The sequence below is a fragment of the Balaenoptera borealis genome (genome assembly GCF_965194805.1).
Source record: "Balaenoptera borealis genome assembly, chromosome: 2".
NCBI lineage: Eukaryota > Metazoa > Chordata > Mammalia > Artiodactyla > Balaenopteridae > Balaenoptera > Balaenoptera borealis.
This window is the reverse complement of record NC_138867.1, coordinates 1,457,584-1,473,698: the sequence shown is the minus strand read 5'-3', so window position 1 is coordinate 1,473,698 and position 16,115 is coordinate 1,457,584. Positions and strand designations below refer to the sequence as shown.

At 63.3% G+C, this 16,115-nt stretch overlaps 1 protein-coding gene across 5 annotated transcripts in view; it reads left to right on the top strand.

Moving 5' to 3' along the window:
* The window catches only part of SLC12A7 (solute carrier family 12 member 7), a 44,712-nt gene that overhangs the window by 21,953 nt on the left and 6,644 nt on the right, over positions 1-16,115 (top strand). For 3 of the 5 annotated variants that reach the window (XM_082381204.1, XM_082381206.1, XM_082381202.1), the window contains 15 exons: positions 287-454; positions 1,939-2,037; positions 2,608-2,665; positions 2,976-3,150; positions 3,796-3,914; positions 4,151-4,249; positions 4,566-4,685; positions 5,813-5,917; positions 6,368-6,536; positions 11,401-11,596; positions 11,827-11,996; positions 12,095-12,226; positions 12,859-12,966; positions 15,335-15,513; positions 16,099-16,113. In XM_082381204.1, the coding sequence (XP_082237330.1) occupies positions 287-454; positions 1,939-2,037; positions 2,608-2,665; positions 2,976-3,150; positions 3,796-3,914; positions 4,151-4,249; positions 4,566-4,685; positions 5,813-5,917; positions 6,368-6,536; positions 11,401-11,596; positions 11,827-11,996; positions 12,095-12,226; positions 12,859-12,966; positions 15,335-15,513; positions 16,099-16,113 (1,912 nt within the window). The remainder of the gene's footprint in view (positions 1-286; positions 455-1,938; positions 2,038-2,607; positions 2,666-2,975; positions 3,151-3,795; positions 3,915-4,150; positions 4,250-4,565; positions 4,686-5,812; positions 5,918-6,367; positions 6,537-11,400; positions 11,597-11,826; positions 11,997-12,094; positions 12,227-12,858; positions 12,967-15,334; positions 15,514-16,098; positions 16,114-16,115) is intronic. The other 2 variants (XM_082381205.1, XM_082381203.1) reach the window with 2 other exon arrangements.

The following is a 16,115-nucleotide window of genomic DNA, read 5'->3' as shown; positions in this document are numbered from 1 at the left end:
GGGGATTAGGATGTTGATAAGGGAAGTAATTAATGGGTGGGGGTCCCTCAGGCAGCTCGTCAGGGGTAGATTGTTGTACAAGGTAAGTTTTTTCATCAAACTTGACTTAAGGACCAAAACCTTTCACTCAGAGATTAGGAGAGAATAGTTTTCTTAGAGGTCAACTTCTCCTAGTCAGTCGTCCTTGTCCTGGTGTGAAGTTGGAGTCTGGGGTGGGGATGGTCACCCGATGGCGGAGCCCTGATGGCAGGTGTGGAGTCTCATGGCCCGCCTGTTCCGCCCACAGATAACCTGTGGAGTGCGTACGCAGACAAGGGGGTGTTTGTGGAGAAGAAGGGCGTGCCCTCAGTGCCCGTGCCGGAGGAGAGCAGAGCCGGCGGGCTGCCCTACGTGCTCACTGACATCATGACCTACTTCACCATGCTGGTCGGCATCTACTTCCCCTCCGTGACCGGTGAGGCCTCGGCGCTCCCGGCGGGTCCGGGCCCCCTCAGCTCTAACACGCCCACCCCCGCCCCCTCTTTCTTCTCCTTTTGGCTCAGAGATGAGCTTAAGGGTCTCCGTTCCCCATATGTCTGAGCGGGGGGCTCAGGAGCTTTTGGCGTCAAGGAGCCTGTCCGTGTTCTTGTGAGAGGCCCAGGTTATTCGGAGTGGCCCTGCGACCTTGGCCCTTAGCAGTGGCCCCGAGGGCCGTCAGAGGCCGGGAACTGCAGCGTCCGTGTCCTTACGAGAGAGTCTGCTGACCTCCCGCAGGGCCCTGGTGCACAGTCCCCCACACGTGCACACGCACACGCTGGTCCACACGCTCACACACGCACCCGTGGGCGCACACCTGCTCCTGGGTGCCCCTCAGCCTGGCCCAGCACAGTGGAGCCCCGGCCCCCCCGGCTGGCGCTGGCCGACCGAGGGGCCCGGCGCCATCCTCGCGCCTGTCCTCCCTGCTCCTGGCCCCCACTCAGGCCTGTCCGCACGCTCCGGGAGGCTGGCCTGCCAGGGGCTGCTCGCCCCGCTCCGAACTTCACCTCCGCCTTCCCCGAGGCCCGGAGCTGGGGGAGGTAGCCTCCCCGCGAAGGTGGGGTCACGGTGCCACTTGGACAGGCGTGGGGGGTTGTGGATCCGGCCCCTGGGGGGTCTTTCTCCTGTACTCCTGTCCCCCCCACTGTCAGTGATCAGAGCGGGGAGACCTCCTCTGTGGACGTGGGTCTTTCCACGCCCCGTGGCATGCCCATGGGCTCTGTGCTGGCGTGTCAGGCCACGCCTGAGGTAGGGTCACAGGTGTCGAACAAACCTGCCACCACCTGGATTTTCTTTGATCCCTGTAGGAATCACTTACACTTTATGTGGCAAATGGAGTGACCGGTGCGGGGTGGGGGGCGCGGCGGAGGCGGTGGCCAGTCACCGCGTGGGAAGGAGGAGGGCTCAGGCCAGCGGGGTGTCTGCTGAGGCTGAGCTACGCTCTGACCCAGGCCTGGCCCCGAAAGTGAGTCAGCATTTGGCTTCACTCTCCAGGGAGTTTCTCACTCCCGGCCACGGGGATCAACCAAGATCACAGTGGGGATGAGGTCGGAGGGGATGCACACGGAGGCCAGGTCTGGTTTTGACGTCCGTGGCGGGTGTCTGGGATGAGCCGTGCCCTAGTCTCCACCGTGACTTCGTTCACAGCTGGGCTGGCTGTCCCCATGGAGAGCGTGGGGGACATTTGGGCACCTGCCCACGTGTCCTGCAGCAGCCTACCCAAGATGTGAAGAGAGGTCCAGCCTGGCTCTGTGAGGCCCGACGTGCAGGCTGGGGGTCTCTCCTTTGCGTCGTGAGGAAGTCCCAGGCCCGTTCTGACTCTGCCCCAGATGGGCCAGGGTGGGCGGGCAGGTGGGCAGGTGGGTGGATCTCCTAGGTGCCATCAGTCCCTGTGACCCATCAGTTCTCCCTCCGTCTCCGTAGGCATCATGGCGGGCTCTAACCGGTCCGGGGACCTCAAGGACGCCCAGAAGTCCATCCCCACTGGAACCATTCTGGCCATCGTGACCACGTCTTTCATTTGTATCCTTGGGGGGGTCGAACGTGGGGGCCAGGTGCTGAGGGCGGGACGGCTCTGTGCCCTTCTCCACTCACTGCCGGGCCCTCTGTGCCTCCGGGCGGGCCTCCCTGCCTTGGGCAGTTCTGGCCACACATCCGTTCTCAGAGGGGGCTGGGCTGGCGTTGACCTGACTTAGGAAAATAAACACAGACTCCTGGACGCCAGCCTAGGTTGGTGGTAGAACGTGGCTTTGTCCGAGAACAACCGCGTGTAGTAAGCACACTGTGACGTGACGTGTTACTAACATGTAGCCACATGTGTGCTCATGTCACGGTCTTGTCAGGTGGGCTCACTGGCTTTGCGGTGCCAGTGGAGCCTTTCTCACTGAGCTCATCCCTTTCCAGCCGGCGAGGTCTCCAGCCCGGTACCTGTGGTGGTCACCCTGCAGGCCAGGCCCTTCGTAACTTGACCTGAGGTCCGCATAGCAAGGAAACGGCACGGGGCCCAGGGCGGGGTGGGCAGGGTGTGGGGTCGGTCCAGGGCTGGCTTCAGCTACTGCATCATGCCCACCGTGTCCTTGACCCAAGCCGCAGACCTTTCCTGCATTGTGCTTTTTGGGGCTTGCATCGAAGGCGTGATCTTACGAGATAAGTACGTTTCATTTATGGCTTCTGGGAACTTCTGGGGCCAGGGCTGGTTTTCTCGAAGGTGATTTTAGCTTTGAGATTGAGAATCCCAGGATTTCTAGCTTTGTGTGCAGCAGGTGGCCCTGTGGCCCGCGCGTTGGAGTCTGACCTGTGCCTCCGTCTCCTACTCAAGCCTGGAGCTGGGGTCCCGCACAGTGACCTCAGACCCTGGTAGAGCCGGGGTGCAGGGGCTCCCGGGAGAGGCCGTTCCCACCCAGCAGGTGGGAGGAGGTCTCAGTCTTCCGCCCGTGTCTGAAAGCTCGCCGCCCCTCCAGGTTCGGGGAGGCCCTGCAGGGGAACCTCGTCATTGGCATGCTGGCCTGGCCGTCCCCCTGGGTCATCGTCATTGGCTCCTTCTTCTCCACCTGTGGGGCTGGCCTGCAGAGCCTGACGGGGGCGCCACGCCTGCTGCAGGCCATCGCCCGGGACGGCATCGTCCCTTTCCTTCAGGTGAGCCCGCTCCTCAGAGCAGGGAGTCCCCCGGAAGGAGCGCGGCAGGAGGGGCCAGAGATCCTGCCCCGGAGCGTGGCCTTTACGGTTGAACACGGTGGGACCCACCTCAGTCCCCGCCTCCAGACTGGCAGCCCACCCCGAGGCCTGCATTTCTTGTCCTGCCCTGTGTCTGCCACGTGTCCTGAATTTCCCTTCTCAGGACTAGCGCGCGGGAGGAAGGCTGGTGGGAAAGCCTCCTCCCGAGCCCTGCCCTCCCGCAGGGCTGTGCTCGAGGACCCAGGGCCTGCAGCAGGGCCCTCACAGAACTCTCCCAGCGGGTGTGTGCCGTGGGGAGAGCCCCGTCCAGTGCTCGAGGGTCTCGCCCCTTGGCCTGCGCTCGATGAGGGCGTCTGGGGTCTGACGGTACCTGGGCCGCCGTCTGCCCTCTGGGTGTCGGGTTTGCTTCCTGCACGTGGCTGGGTGAGGTCCAGGCCACGTCCTGAAAAGTCCATTTCTGCTTCTGCCGCAACTCTGAGACCTCTTTTGGGTTGGACCGGACTAGCTCGGCTTCTTGCCCGAACATGAGCTTTTTTTTCCTGCGTCCTCCCCCCCGCCGCGGCCACCCCCCCGCGGCCCCCAGCCCACCTGCCTTTCTCCTGGCAGGTGTTTGGCCACGGGAAGGCCAACGGGGAGCCCACATGGGCCCTGCTGCTCACGGCCCTCATCTGCGAGACTGGCATCCTCATCGCCTCTCTGGACGGTGTGGCCCCCATCCTCTCCATGTGAGTGGCCGCTGGCCCTGTTGGCAGTCACCCTGGGGATGTGAGGCCCCTGCTCAGGGGACGGCAGACGGGAGGGCATAGGGCAGAGCAGGGGGCCAGGCGGTGGATGACGGGGCAGGCGGACCCCACGGGAGGGGACCGCGATGTGGGCAAGGGGGCTCCCGGGGGAGGTGGCGGCGGCTCAGGCGGCTCGGCGGGACCTGGCCCGCCCCTCACGCCACTGATCGTGTCCCCAGGTTTTTCCTCATGTGCTACATGTTCGTGAACCTGGCCTGCGCCCTGCAGACCCTGTTGCGCACGCCCAACTGGCGCCCGCGCTTCAAGTATTACCACTGGTGAGCGGCCATGGGGAGCCCGGTCCCCTCCCTTCTCTGGGGCACGCGGTGCGTTTTGGGGGCCAGCTGCCACCTGGGTCCCTGGCTGCCCTTCGTGGGACCAGCCCGGCCTCCGAGCCGGGTCTCTTGTGGGCGCCTTGGGGCCGTTTCAGCCCTTGGGATGGTCCGGGTGCAGGAGCCGGCCACGGCATCCTTGCTGTGCTCTGGATGAAACCAGAACAAGGGTTTCTGCTGGGCTCCAAGGCAGCTGCTCAGGTGCCGGTCTGGGGGTCCGGGCGGTGAGGTGTGGGCCCCCTCTGAGCTGCCTGTCCCCCAGGACCCTCTCCTTCCTGGGCATGAGCCTGTGCTTCGCCCTGATGTTCATCTGCTCCTGGTACTACGCCCTCTGCGCCATGCTCATTGCCGGCTGCATCTACAAGTACATCGAGTACCGTGGGTGAGCTGCCGCTGGCCCCTCTCCCGGGCTGGGTGCTCAGGGACCTCTAGCAGCCGAGGGGTCAAAGCCCATCCTTCCTGCTGGGGGCTGCATGGGTTTCTGCCTGTGAGCTCCCATCAGGTGGATAACCACGTTTGCTCTTTCTAATTGATTCCACGTTTGTTACGATGTTTCATTAGGTTTATCTATGTGTATCTATGTGTAAGTATACTGTACTTTTTTAGCAGTGCTGTTTGTAAACTTTGAAATTTAACGATAGCACTGCTGTGCAGTGGATTTTCAGAAATAGACATTTCTGAAAGGTACACTGTAAAAAACCGAAACGGTGGGCAGGTTAAGTGCATCTCAGAGCCCCTGGTCCATCACTGGGGCATTTCCCCTGGACGCCCTGGCCCCCTCCAGGGGGCGAGGCCCTGGGGAGGTGGGACCTAGGGGGGCTTCTCAGGGCACGGGGGGTGGGAGGGCCTCCAGGGACACTGCCTGAAGTCCCCTCCCAGCTCTTCCAGGGTGGCTCGGAAGCAGGGTCCCTCCCAGCTCTTCCAGGGTGGCTCGGAAGCAGGGTCCCTCCCAGCTCTTCCAGGGTGGCTCGGAAGCAGGGTCCCTCCCAGCTCTTCCAGGGTGGCTCGGAAGCAGGGTCCCTCCCAGCTCTTCCAGGGTGGCTCGGAAGCAGGGTCCCTCCCAGCTCTTCCAGGGTGGCTCGGAAGCAGGGTCCCTCCCAGCTCTTCCAGGGTGGCTCGGAAGCAGGGTCCCTCCCAGCTCTTCCAGGGTGGCTCGGAAGCAGGGTCCCTCCCAGCTCTTCCAGGGTGGCTCGGAAGGAGGGTCTGGGGGCCGTGACCGCTCCTGCTGGGGAGCTGGGCCACGGCCTGTGAGTCAGAGACCCCTCCCCGCGCCCTCTCCTTCCTCCGCCCCATCGATGGCCCCGACTCGGAGATCCTACGTGGGTGCCAGTGCCGCCTCCACCCTCCCCGTCCCACCAGGTGCCCCTCGCCATGTCCTGCTGCTTCCTACTCCCGCCCGTTCTCGGAAGCCCCCTCCTCTGTCACAGAAGCGCTGAGAGGCCCTGAGTGGCCACCTGGGTGCGCTGTGGGCGGGGCCTCACCACTGCCCCCCCGCCCCCCGTCCCGCAGGGCCGAGAAGGAGTGGGGCGACGGCATCCGGGGGCTGTCGCTGAACGCCGCCCGCTACGCCCTGCTGCACGTGGAGCATGGCCCCCTCCACACCAAGAACTGGAGGTGAGTGTCCTCATGCCCTCTGACCCCACGGATGCCCGTTCCTAAAAGCAGGCTGCAGAGAGAAGACGGTACCCACCCACCCCCGTCAGGAGACGGTTGTCAAGGAAGCTTTTAGCACCTTTGTCCCTGTACGTCAGCCTGGGCTGGTCAGCTCGGGTCCGATCGCCCGGTGGAGATGCATCGGGGGTGGAGGGGGAGGACGGAGGCGAGCTGACCCATTCGGGGGCCTGCCGTGGCTGGAGGGCGTTTGACAGTCTTCCCGCCTCTGGGAGGAGGGTGGGGAGGCGGGCCCTGCAGAACCCGGGTTTTGTCTGCGCCGAGAGCCCGCTGCCCAGCGGGGAGCCTGGGGCGCGTGGCCCGGGAGGGGTCTCACCCAGCTCGCCTGCGGGGAGGGTGGTGGCGAGTTGCCGTGGTAACAGCTCCCCGCCCCGCCCCCCACGCCCCCGGCAGGCCGCAGGTGCTGGTGATGCTGAACCTGGACGCGGAACAGCACGTGAAGCACCCCCGCCTGCTGTCCTTCACCTCTCAGCTCAAGGCCGGCAAGGGCCTGACCATCGTGGGCTCCGTGCTAGAGGGGACCTTCCTGGACAAGCACGTGGAGGCCCGGCGGGCCGAGGAGGTGGGCCAGGCGCCAGGGAGGGGGTGAAGGGGCCGCGCCGGGTTCGAGCCGTTGGGTTTCCACCTGTGCGCCCGACTGCCGTCCTGTGTGTCGTGCTGCGTCCTGTCTCCAACTGGACAGCAGTTTTTGAGTTTGAAACGAGCAGGAGGGAGACCCGTGGAGGAGAGTCTGACGTGCGCGGCCCCAAGACCACAGACGGCGGGGGGTGCTCGGGGCCGTCGAGAGCAGCCTCGGGGCAGGCCTCCCGACAGGCGGGCCCAGCGCCCGTGGCGTCTCATCTGCTCCCACGACGGGGCCTGTGCTGCCGGGTCTGCCCATCCAGAGGCTCCACGGACCAGGGAGGGGACGGCGGGTCAAGGGCACCCAGGCCAGGCCTCCGTCATCCTGACTCGGACGCTCAGCTGGTGCCACCGCGACCTCTGGTCTCGGTCCGGGGCAGCCCCGATGCCTGAGCTTCAAACCCCGTCTCACGGGCAGTTTAAAGCATACGTAGCAACGGTAGATGGTACCACGTGGCCGTCCCAGCATGGCCCACGTCCTGTCACCTTGCCTGCCCGCCCCACCCCGGGAGTGTCGACACCGATCCACCGCTCACGGTCTTTTCACCCCAGACCCCGCGCGTCTGTCTCTGAAACAGGAGGCGATTCTCACAGCAGCCCCACCACGCCCGTCCACAGGCCGCGTCCAGCCTGCCTGCTCTCCACCCCGGCTGTTGGGCTCGGGCGGCTTCCCGTCTGGCCGGGGCATCTGAGTCTTACGCTCGGGTGGGTCCTTCGTCAGCCGTCCCCACGTCTGGGTTGGCCGCTGTGCCCGGGCGTCCGGGTCAGCCCTGCTGTCCAGGTGTCTGTAAACCGGGCTGCGCCCAGAGTTCTCCGGAGCACGTGGGCGAGGCACGGCTGCTTGGAGGGGGTCGTGGCCTGTGTAGCCCAAGGCATCAACACCCGCTTCCTTGGTTGGCTGGACAGCCGGCCCCCGGGGACCCGCCCTGGCAGCCAGCGGCTCTGGTGCAGCTTGTTCAGGGGACTTGCTGTGTCTTCTTCCTCATCTCTCCAGAGGCACCAGCTGTTTTCTCAGCATTGTCGTGACCCAGGGGTTTCACGGGGTAGTTGTTGGTGTTGGCTGTGGGTGTAGATGCCGAGGTTGTGGCTGCGATCCCAGGTGTAGATGCCGGGGTTGTGGCCGTGATCCTGGCTGTAGATGCTGGGGTCATGGCTGTGACCCTGGGTGTAGATGCCAGGGTTTTGGTTGTGAGCCATAGTTGTAGATGCCAGGGTTGTCTGAGAATTGTATCCTCCCTGTCTGGTATTCCAGTTTCATTCATTCTTGGACTCCTTTTCCCCTGCCCAACCGTTAGGGGGTAGAGTTCCCTGAGTGATCTCACACATCTTCCTTGGTGACCTTGGCCATCTGTGAGCCATGGGTGTAGACACCAGGGTTGTGGCCGTGATCCTGGGTTTAGACACGGGTTACGTCTGTGACCCTGGGTGTAGACGCTAGGGTCGTGGCCGTGATGTCGGTGTAGACACCAGGGCCATGGCTGTGACCCCGGGTGTAGACCCTGGGGTTGTGGCTGTGACCCCGGGTGTAGACCCTGGGGTTGTGGCTGTGATCCCGGGTATAGACGCCGGGGTCGTGGCCGTGATCCTGGGTGCAGACGTGGTGTGTCCTCCTCGCTGGTGGGGCAGCCTCCTTGTGCTGGTGCCTCGGCCTTCTCGACAGCTCCCTGCGTCGGTGTGAAGAAGCTCCAGACCCGTGTCCGAGGGTGGGAAGGTCCCAGCTCTCGTGTGCGACATTGCGCAGGCGCTGACGGAGCGTCTTCCCTCTCTTACACTCGCAGGTCCTTTTGTCCTCCCAGCGTCTCTGGGGACGGGCAGGGGGCAGAGCGGGGCTGTGGGGGTGGGCTCCAGCACTGAGTAGGGGGTCTAAGGCTCCGGGCCCCTGCCCGAAATGGCACCGACTCGGCTGGATTCACAGCCCTCCTTCCAGACACTAACATCATAACCTGATACGTGTCCTTTTGGACTTTCTCCTGTTGGTTTTTTTTTAAACAGACGATCCTGCAGAAATACCACTTAACACACTTATTTTGCTTTGAACTGTTGCTTTTCCAATCGGCCGGGCGCTTGTTTTGTTTAGGACAGCTGCACAGTGTTTGTTTCGTGGAGGTGCTCTGAGTTTTATTCCGTGAAATTGCTGTCCTGGGGATGGAGGTGGCTCCCAGTGCTTTGGTGTCAGGAAGTGTGGCGTAAGCAGCACTTAGATGTGTCGCCATCCACGGGGGATTGCTCCTAGGATGGATTCTTGGAGTTAGAGCCTCCCTCCCTGGTGCCCCTGAGGCTCCGAGCCAAGTTCCAGTTCTGGTCTGCCTGGTAGTTTACGTAAAGGCCGGTCCGTGTGGCCGGTGGGGAACAGGGGGACCTCAGGCCCCTCTCTGCCGTCTCTTACTGGGAGGGCTGTGTCCCGTTGCTGCCGTGGGAAAAGGAAGGCACAGCTGGGTGTCGCCCCACATGTCCGGCACGGATGGCGCTCAGAGCCCAGTGTGTTCCCGAGGGGAGGGGCTGGGTGGAGGCGCTCACGGGGTCTCAGAGGGTGCGGACCCCAGGGGTGCTGCAGTCGGGTGCAGCCAGTTTTGCTGTGCAGCCCACAGCATCTCACCCGCTGGAGGGGCGCTGGGCACCCACCCGGCTTTGTAGGTCGAAGACTGGTCACTGCACTTGGGCCCGCCTCGATTTTTTCAGCGTGTGTCCCGCCCGCGGAAGCAGAGGCCTCGTGAGGGAAGGGCCCTGTTGGTTCCTGCTGCGTTAGGGGGATTGAGCAGCTCACGTCTGACAGTTCAGCAGCTGAGACGTGCTGGCCGGGACGTGGGAAAGGCTGTGCTCCCCTTCCCGGGAGCGTGAACGAGGCTGGTCTAATGCGGGGCAGGGAAGGGCTCACACGTTGACTTTGGGTCCCACGGGGCATGGTCCTCAGGGCCCCAGGAGCTGGGTGTGGGGTTGGTGCCCGAGGCCCTGGAGGTACTGCTGGGCTGTCCCTTGAAGTTCCCGCGAGGCCAGGGTAGTGGGGGCCCCGAAACCTCACAAGGCAGCGAAGTGGGCTTCCCAGCAGTGGGACAGAAGAACCACAAAACTCCGCTGTGTCTCCTTGAAGCCGTAGCATCAGGTCAGCATTTCCACCAGTGACCTGAGAAGCTGTTGGTCTCAAAGCTGGAATGTGTGGCCTTTAAGCCCCTTGAGTGACTGTGTCCTGATGGGGCCGAGCCCCTGGCCTCTGGTCTCCAGGAAGCGTGCGTCCAGGGAGCCCTGAACTGCACTGCGGCTGCACCAAGGCGGCCCTGGGTCACGTCCAAACACCTGTTTGGACTCTTCCTTCTTGAGCCAGCAGCCCTTCGACGTGGTGGCTCAAGTCCGGGTGGTCGAGGGGGGACGTGGCTCCAACCCTTCATATGAGGTCCTGGGGCGTCCGTCACAAGTACCCGCAACAGGGGCTTAGAACAACCAAGATTCACTCTGTCTCAGCTCTGAGGCCAAAAGTCACACATCGAGGTGCCCCAGGGCCAAGCTCCCTCCTGAGCTCCAGGCGAGGGTCCTTCCTGCCTCGTCCAGCTCCCAGGTCTCCAGGTGTCCCTGGGCTCCTGCCCACATCCCTTCAGTCTCCACCTCTGTCTTTACATGGCTTCCCTGTGTCTGTCTTCTCTCCTGTCCCTGACATTGGATTTGGGGCCACCTGGATAATCCAGGATGGTTTCACGTCAAGACCCTTAACTTAATTACATCAGCAAAGACTTTTTTCCAATAAGGCCACATTCACAGGTTCTCAGGATTAGGAAGTGGGTGTATCTTTTGGGGGCCACCGTCAATTAACCCACTGTGGTCTGTCCTCTGGCCCCCAAAATGCACACCTGCCTGATGTGCAAAGTACGTTTATCTCATCACTGCATCCTCCCAAGTCTCAAACCCCTTACAATGTCAACTAAGTGCAGAATCTCGTGTAAGTACCAGCAGCTCAAGGTCCCAAATCTCGTCTTCTAAATCACCTGACTCAGGTGGGGGTGAGATTCTGAGTGGAGGCCATCCCGGGGCAGAATCCCTTTGCCCACAGCCTGCGCGACTCGGAGACAAACAGTCCGCGTTCCAAAGTGCACTGCGTGACCTGCACGGGGGACGCGTCCCAGCCGGGGAGACACAGATTGGAGGAGCCGGGGGGTTTGGACTCCAGCGGGGCAGTTCCATGTGGTGTCGGGCCGGCAGTGCTTCCCTGTGGCTTGAGGCCCCACCCCCAAGCCAGGCCACGGAGAGCCAGTCGGCATGGCCGGCAGAGGACCCGCTGCACAGGTGGCGCTACCTCAACAGAAGGCCTGCCGTGGTCACGGTGTGCCGGGCTGCGCTGTGACGTGGAGCTGCCCCCGTCGGGTGCCTGGCATGTGGCCGCGGGAGCAGCCCTGCACCCGCCGGGCATTTCACTCCCGCACCACTGCCTTCTGGGAAAAGCTGTTCGTTTTGACGCGTCCTGACCGAGGTTCCCACAAGCCAGGAGTGAGGGTCAGGGTGTCCCTGTGCAGTAGGGGGTGGTCTGTGACCCCGCAGGTCCCAGCGTGCCCGCAGCGGTGCCCTTCACCCCCACTGTCCTGTGGGCACGCACACGCGCGTGTACTCGTGCTCGTGTGCACACGCAGGCAGTGCCCGAGGGCACCGGGCCCGGCCTCGACTGCAGGAACCAAGGGGCGCCCCCTGAGCCTCTGGCCTCCGCGCGTGAGGCTATGAGTCTGCGTGGGGCCCGCCCGGCCCTTTGTGGTAGGTGGGTGTGTGCTGGCGCCTGCTGCCCCCACCCGCCCCTCACCCCAAACCCGGCCCGTCTGTGTCTGCAGAACATCCGGGCCCTGATGGGCACCGAGAAGGCCAAGGGCTTCTGCCAGCTGGTGGTGTCGTCCAGCCTTCGGGACGGCATGTCCCACCTGATCCAGTCGGCCGGCCTGGGGGGCATGAAGCACAACACCGTGCTCATGGCCTGGCCCGAGGCCTGGAAGCGGGAGGACAGTCCCTTCTCCTGGAAGAACTTTGTTGGTGGGTCGGGCCGTTTGGAAGCGTTGCGACGGGAGCTCCTTCCCCTGGTCTTGCCCCCGTTTGGCGGTTCCCGCGGGCGCCCCGGCTGGGCCGCCGAGTGCTGGGGGGCAAGGGCCGTGCCCCGCAAGGGGCTTCGTGGGGACCCCGGGCTCCCCTGCCCCCGTCCCGCTGGTGAGTCCAGGCTGCTTGGTTCTGCTGGGTGGGACTGTGACCCCGTGACCTCTCCACAGACACCGTCCGTGACACCACGGCGGCACAGCAGGCCCTGCTGGTGGCCAAGAACGTGGATCTGTTTCCGCAAAACCAGGAGCGCTTCAGCGACGGGTACATCGACGTGTGGTGGATCGTGCATGACGGGGGTCTGCTTATGCTGCTGCCCTTCCTGCTGCGGCAGCACAAGGTGGGGGCGGGGTCACGTGGGGGCGGGGTCATGGGGGTCACGGGGGAGGGGGTGGACAGCGGGCAGGAATGACCGCCCCCCCGACCCCCGCCCCGCAGGTGTGGAGGAGGTGCCAGATGCGCATCTTCACGGTGGCCCAGGTGCACGACAACAGCATCCAGATGAAGAAGGACTTGCAGACATTCCTGTACCACCTCCGGATCAGCGCCGAGGTGGAGGTGGTGGAGATGGTGAGCGAGCGCGGGCACCGGGCAGACACAGCTCTGATCTGCAGGGTCCCCACGGCCCTTACAGCCCAGGGCCAGCCTGCTTGGCCTGTCTGCGACATCCTTCTCTGTCCTCTGGCTGTGACGGCATCTCAGGTTCCTTCCTTCCTTTTCCGTGACCTCAACAGCTTCAAGGAGGGTCAGGCGACTTGTCGTGAGTCCCTCAGTTTAGGTTTGCCTGATGCTTTTCTCGTGGCTGGGCTGGGTCACGGGCTCATGGGAGGGGGACCCGGCTGCACCGAGCCTGACCACGGGACTGGCCGCCTCCCGGAGGATCTGAGCTCCAGGGCCAGCGGGAGGGTCACGGTCGGTCCTGTGGGGCGCGTGTGGGCCGGCCTGTGTCCGGAGCCCACGGTTGTGGTGCCTCCTCCTTATGGGTGTCTCGTGTGTCAGTGAACGTGGGTCCCGGGGCGGGTGGAGGGCTTTCAGTCGTGACCTGCACGCTCACACGTAGGGGTGGGGACGCCGGTGCCGGGGCTGTGAGCCCCAGAGGGTGGCCCGGGGGCCCCCAGGCGCCCAGCACGCTCGCTGGGGGACGGGGGGCGAGTGGTGATCAGTGTGTGCTCGCGTCTGCTTCCGTGCTTCGGGACCTGTAGGTCGAGAACGACATCTCGGCCTTCACCTACGAGCGGACGCTGGTGATGGAGCAGAGATCCCAGATGCTGAAGCAGATGCAGCTGTCCAAGACAGAGCAGGAGCGGGAGGTGCGTGGGGCACACGGGGGTCCTGCTCCTGGGCCCCTGCACAGAGCGGGGTGTGTCCACCTGCGCCGCACTGGCCTGTCCTTTCCTGGGCCCCGCGTGACTGTCAGGACAGGGCCCTTGAGGCCTCCTCGAGCTGTTGTCCCCACACCTGGTTCTGTGAACAGCCGGTGGCGTGGCTTCTGCCCCCACCTCCCCTCGCCACGCGGCTCGAGGTCACATCCTCACAGGCCCCCGGGGCCGGGCCCGTGTCAGCCCGGCCGTCCTGCTGGTGCGCGGCCCCGCCTCTCTTACGTCATATCCCAACCGGCCACCTCCTCCTGTCCCTCCATCCTCAAACCAGCAGCCGCCAACTCGTTACACCCCTCCCAGCCTTGTCCCAGCTCACGTGTCTCCACGGCCCTGCACGGCCTGACCCTGTCCCTGCCTGAGTGACCTTCGCTCTCGCCACACAGGCCGCTGCGGTTTCCTGGGGGCCCCGACCCCTCACCCCCACAGGCCTCCTCCCGCTCCTTCTGGCTGTCGTCAGTGCCTTCTTTGCACACAGCTCCCCGGGCACCTTGTGTGACATGGGAGCTCCTTCCCCCTGCACCTGCCCTTCCCCAGACTCCATGGCACTGACGGCCCCGCCCCAAGGACATGGGCTCCCTGACAGCCCCTTTGCTGTTGATGCGTGAGAGGGTGGATGGATGGGTGAGGGGAAGGATGGATGGATGGAAGGATGGAAGGAAGGATGGACGGATGGAAGGAAGCATGCATGGATGGATGGATGGACGGATGGAAGGAAGGATGGACGGATGGAAGGAAGGATGGACGGATGGAAGGAAGCATGCATGGATGGATGGATGGACGGATGGAAGGAAGGATGAACGGATGGAAGGAAGGATGAACGGATGGAAGGAAGGATGCATGGATGGATGGATGGATGGAAGGATGGATAGATGGATGGAAGGATGGATGGACGGATGGAAGGAAGGATGGACGGATGGAAGGATGGATGGACGGATGGAAGGAAGGATGGACGGATGGAAGGAAGGATGGACGGATGGAAGGAAGCATGCATGGATGGATGGATGGACGGATGGAAGGAAGGATGAACGGATGGAAGGAAGGATGCATGGATGGATGGAAGGATGGATGGATGGAAGGATGGATAGATGGATGGAAGGAAGGATGGACGGATGGAAGGATGGATGGACGGATGGAAGGAAGGATGGACGGATGGAAGGAAGGATGGACGGATGGAAGGAAGCATGCATGGATGGATGGGTGGGTGGGTGGATGGACGGATGGAAGGAAGGATGAACGGATGGAAGGAAGGATGAACGGATGGAAGGAAGGATGAACGGATGGAAGGAAGGATGCATGGATGGATGGAAGGATGGATGGATGGAAGGATGGATGGACGGATGGAAGGAAGGATGGACAGATGGAAGGAAGGATGGACGGATGGAAGCATGCATGGATGGATGGGTGGGTGGGTGGATGGACGGATGGAAGGAAGGATGAACGGATGGAAGGAAGGATGAACAGATGGAAGGAAGGATGCATGGATGGATGGAAGGATGGATGGATGGAAGGATGGATAGATGGATGGAAGGATGGATGGACGGATGGAAGGAAGGATGGACGGATGGAAGGAAGGATGCATGGATGGATGGAAGGATGGATGGATGGAAGGATGGATGGACGGATGGAAGGAAGCATGCATGGATGGATGGGTGGGTGGATGGATGGACGGATGGAAGGAAGGATGAACGGATGGAAGGAAGGATGCATGGATGGATGGAAGGATGGATGGATGGAAGGATGGATGGACGGATGGAAGGAAGGATGGATGGATGGAAGGAAGGATGAACGGATGGAAGGAAGGATGCATGGATGGATGGAAGGATGGATGGATGGAAGGATGGATAGATGGATGGAAAGATGAATGGATGGATGGATGGGGTGGGTGAGGGAAAGGATGGATGGACGGACGGATGGATGGACAGATGGATCGATGGAAGGATGAGCAAGTGAACGGGCGGATGAGCAGGTCAAGGCAGGGCCTGTGTGTGCGGGGCTGTGTCCAGTGCAGAGACGTGCACGTCAACATCTCCTGTCAACAAGTCTGGAAAGGTCCTTTCTCAGGGGCTTTCAGAGCTGGGACAGGAGGAGACAGAAATGTAGCGATGGGTTTGGTCTGGAGCCCAGGAGGAGGGGCCTGGCCAGGTGGGTCTGGGAGGGCCGGCCCAGACGTCCCCAGGCCCCGTGGGTTGTGCTCTGTCTCGGGTCCGGGGCCGGCTTCTGTCCCTGTGCACGTCCCCTCCCCGGGGGGTGGGTTCCTGCCGTCACGGTGCGGCTGCTGAGTGTCCTGCTGTCCCACCAGGCGCAGCTAATCCACGACAGGAACACCATCTCCCACTCGGCCATGGCCGCCAGGACCCAGGCCCCGTCCACGCTGGACAAGGTGCAGATGACCTGGACGAAGGAGAAGCTGGTCGCCGAGAAGCACCGGAATAAGGACGCCAGCGTGTCCGGGTTCAGGGATCTCTTCAGCCTGAAGCCGTGAGTGTCCACCTGCACCAGCCCGCAGCCACGAGGGGCCCCGTTGCCGCCATGCGGAGCGGCAGGCACGCCCAGCCTCTGAGAGGGCCGAGCCGGCCCAGGGCCGCAGCCTCCTTCCAGGGCCAGTTAGTGGGGACGCGGGTGGTGAGTTGGCGGCGATGCCACCGTCAGTGTTCCTGGTGGGTGTCCCAGCACCTAGAGGTCAGGCCTGAACCCCCGCGGTGACCTCCAGGCTGCCCGTCGGGCCAGGGCCCATCCCCCTCCTTGGCTCTTGGCTGCGGTGTTGAGCTGAGGGCCCCCAGGGCTGGCACAGGTGCCGGTTGGTGGCGTGGCTGGACCTGGGGAGGGGTCCCGAGTGGGAGACTAGGACAGTACCTCCCGGGTCTTCAGTGGCGGAGCAGAGCTCTGGAGCCCTGAGTCATCGGCAGGGCCTGGGGGGCCCGAGGGGGCCCGAGGGGTCAGTCGGCTTGAGGAGGACCACAGTCAGCTGAGAAAGGACAGCCTGGGGTGAGCCCAGTAGTTGTGCAAAGCGTGTGTCGTGTTTCCTCTTAAAGTAACGTGCTCTCTGTTTTCTCTTCCATGTAGAGAATGGGGAAGCCTGT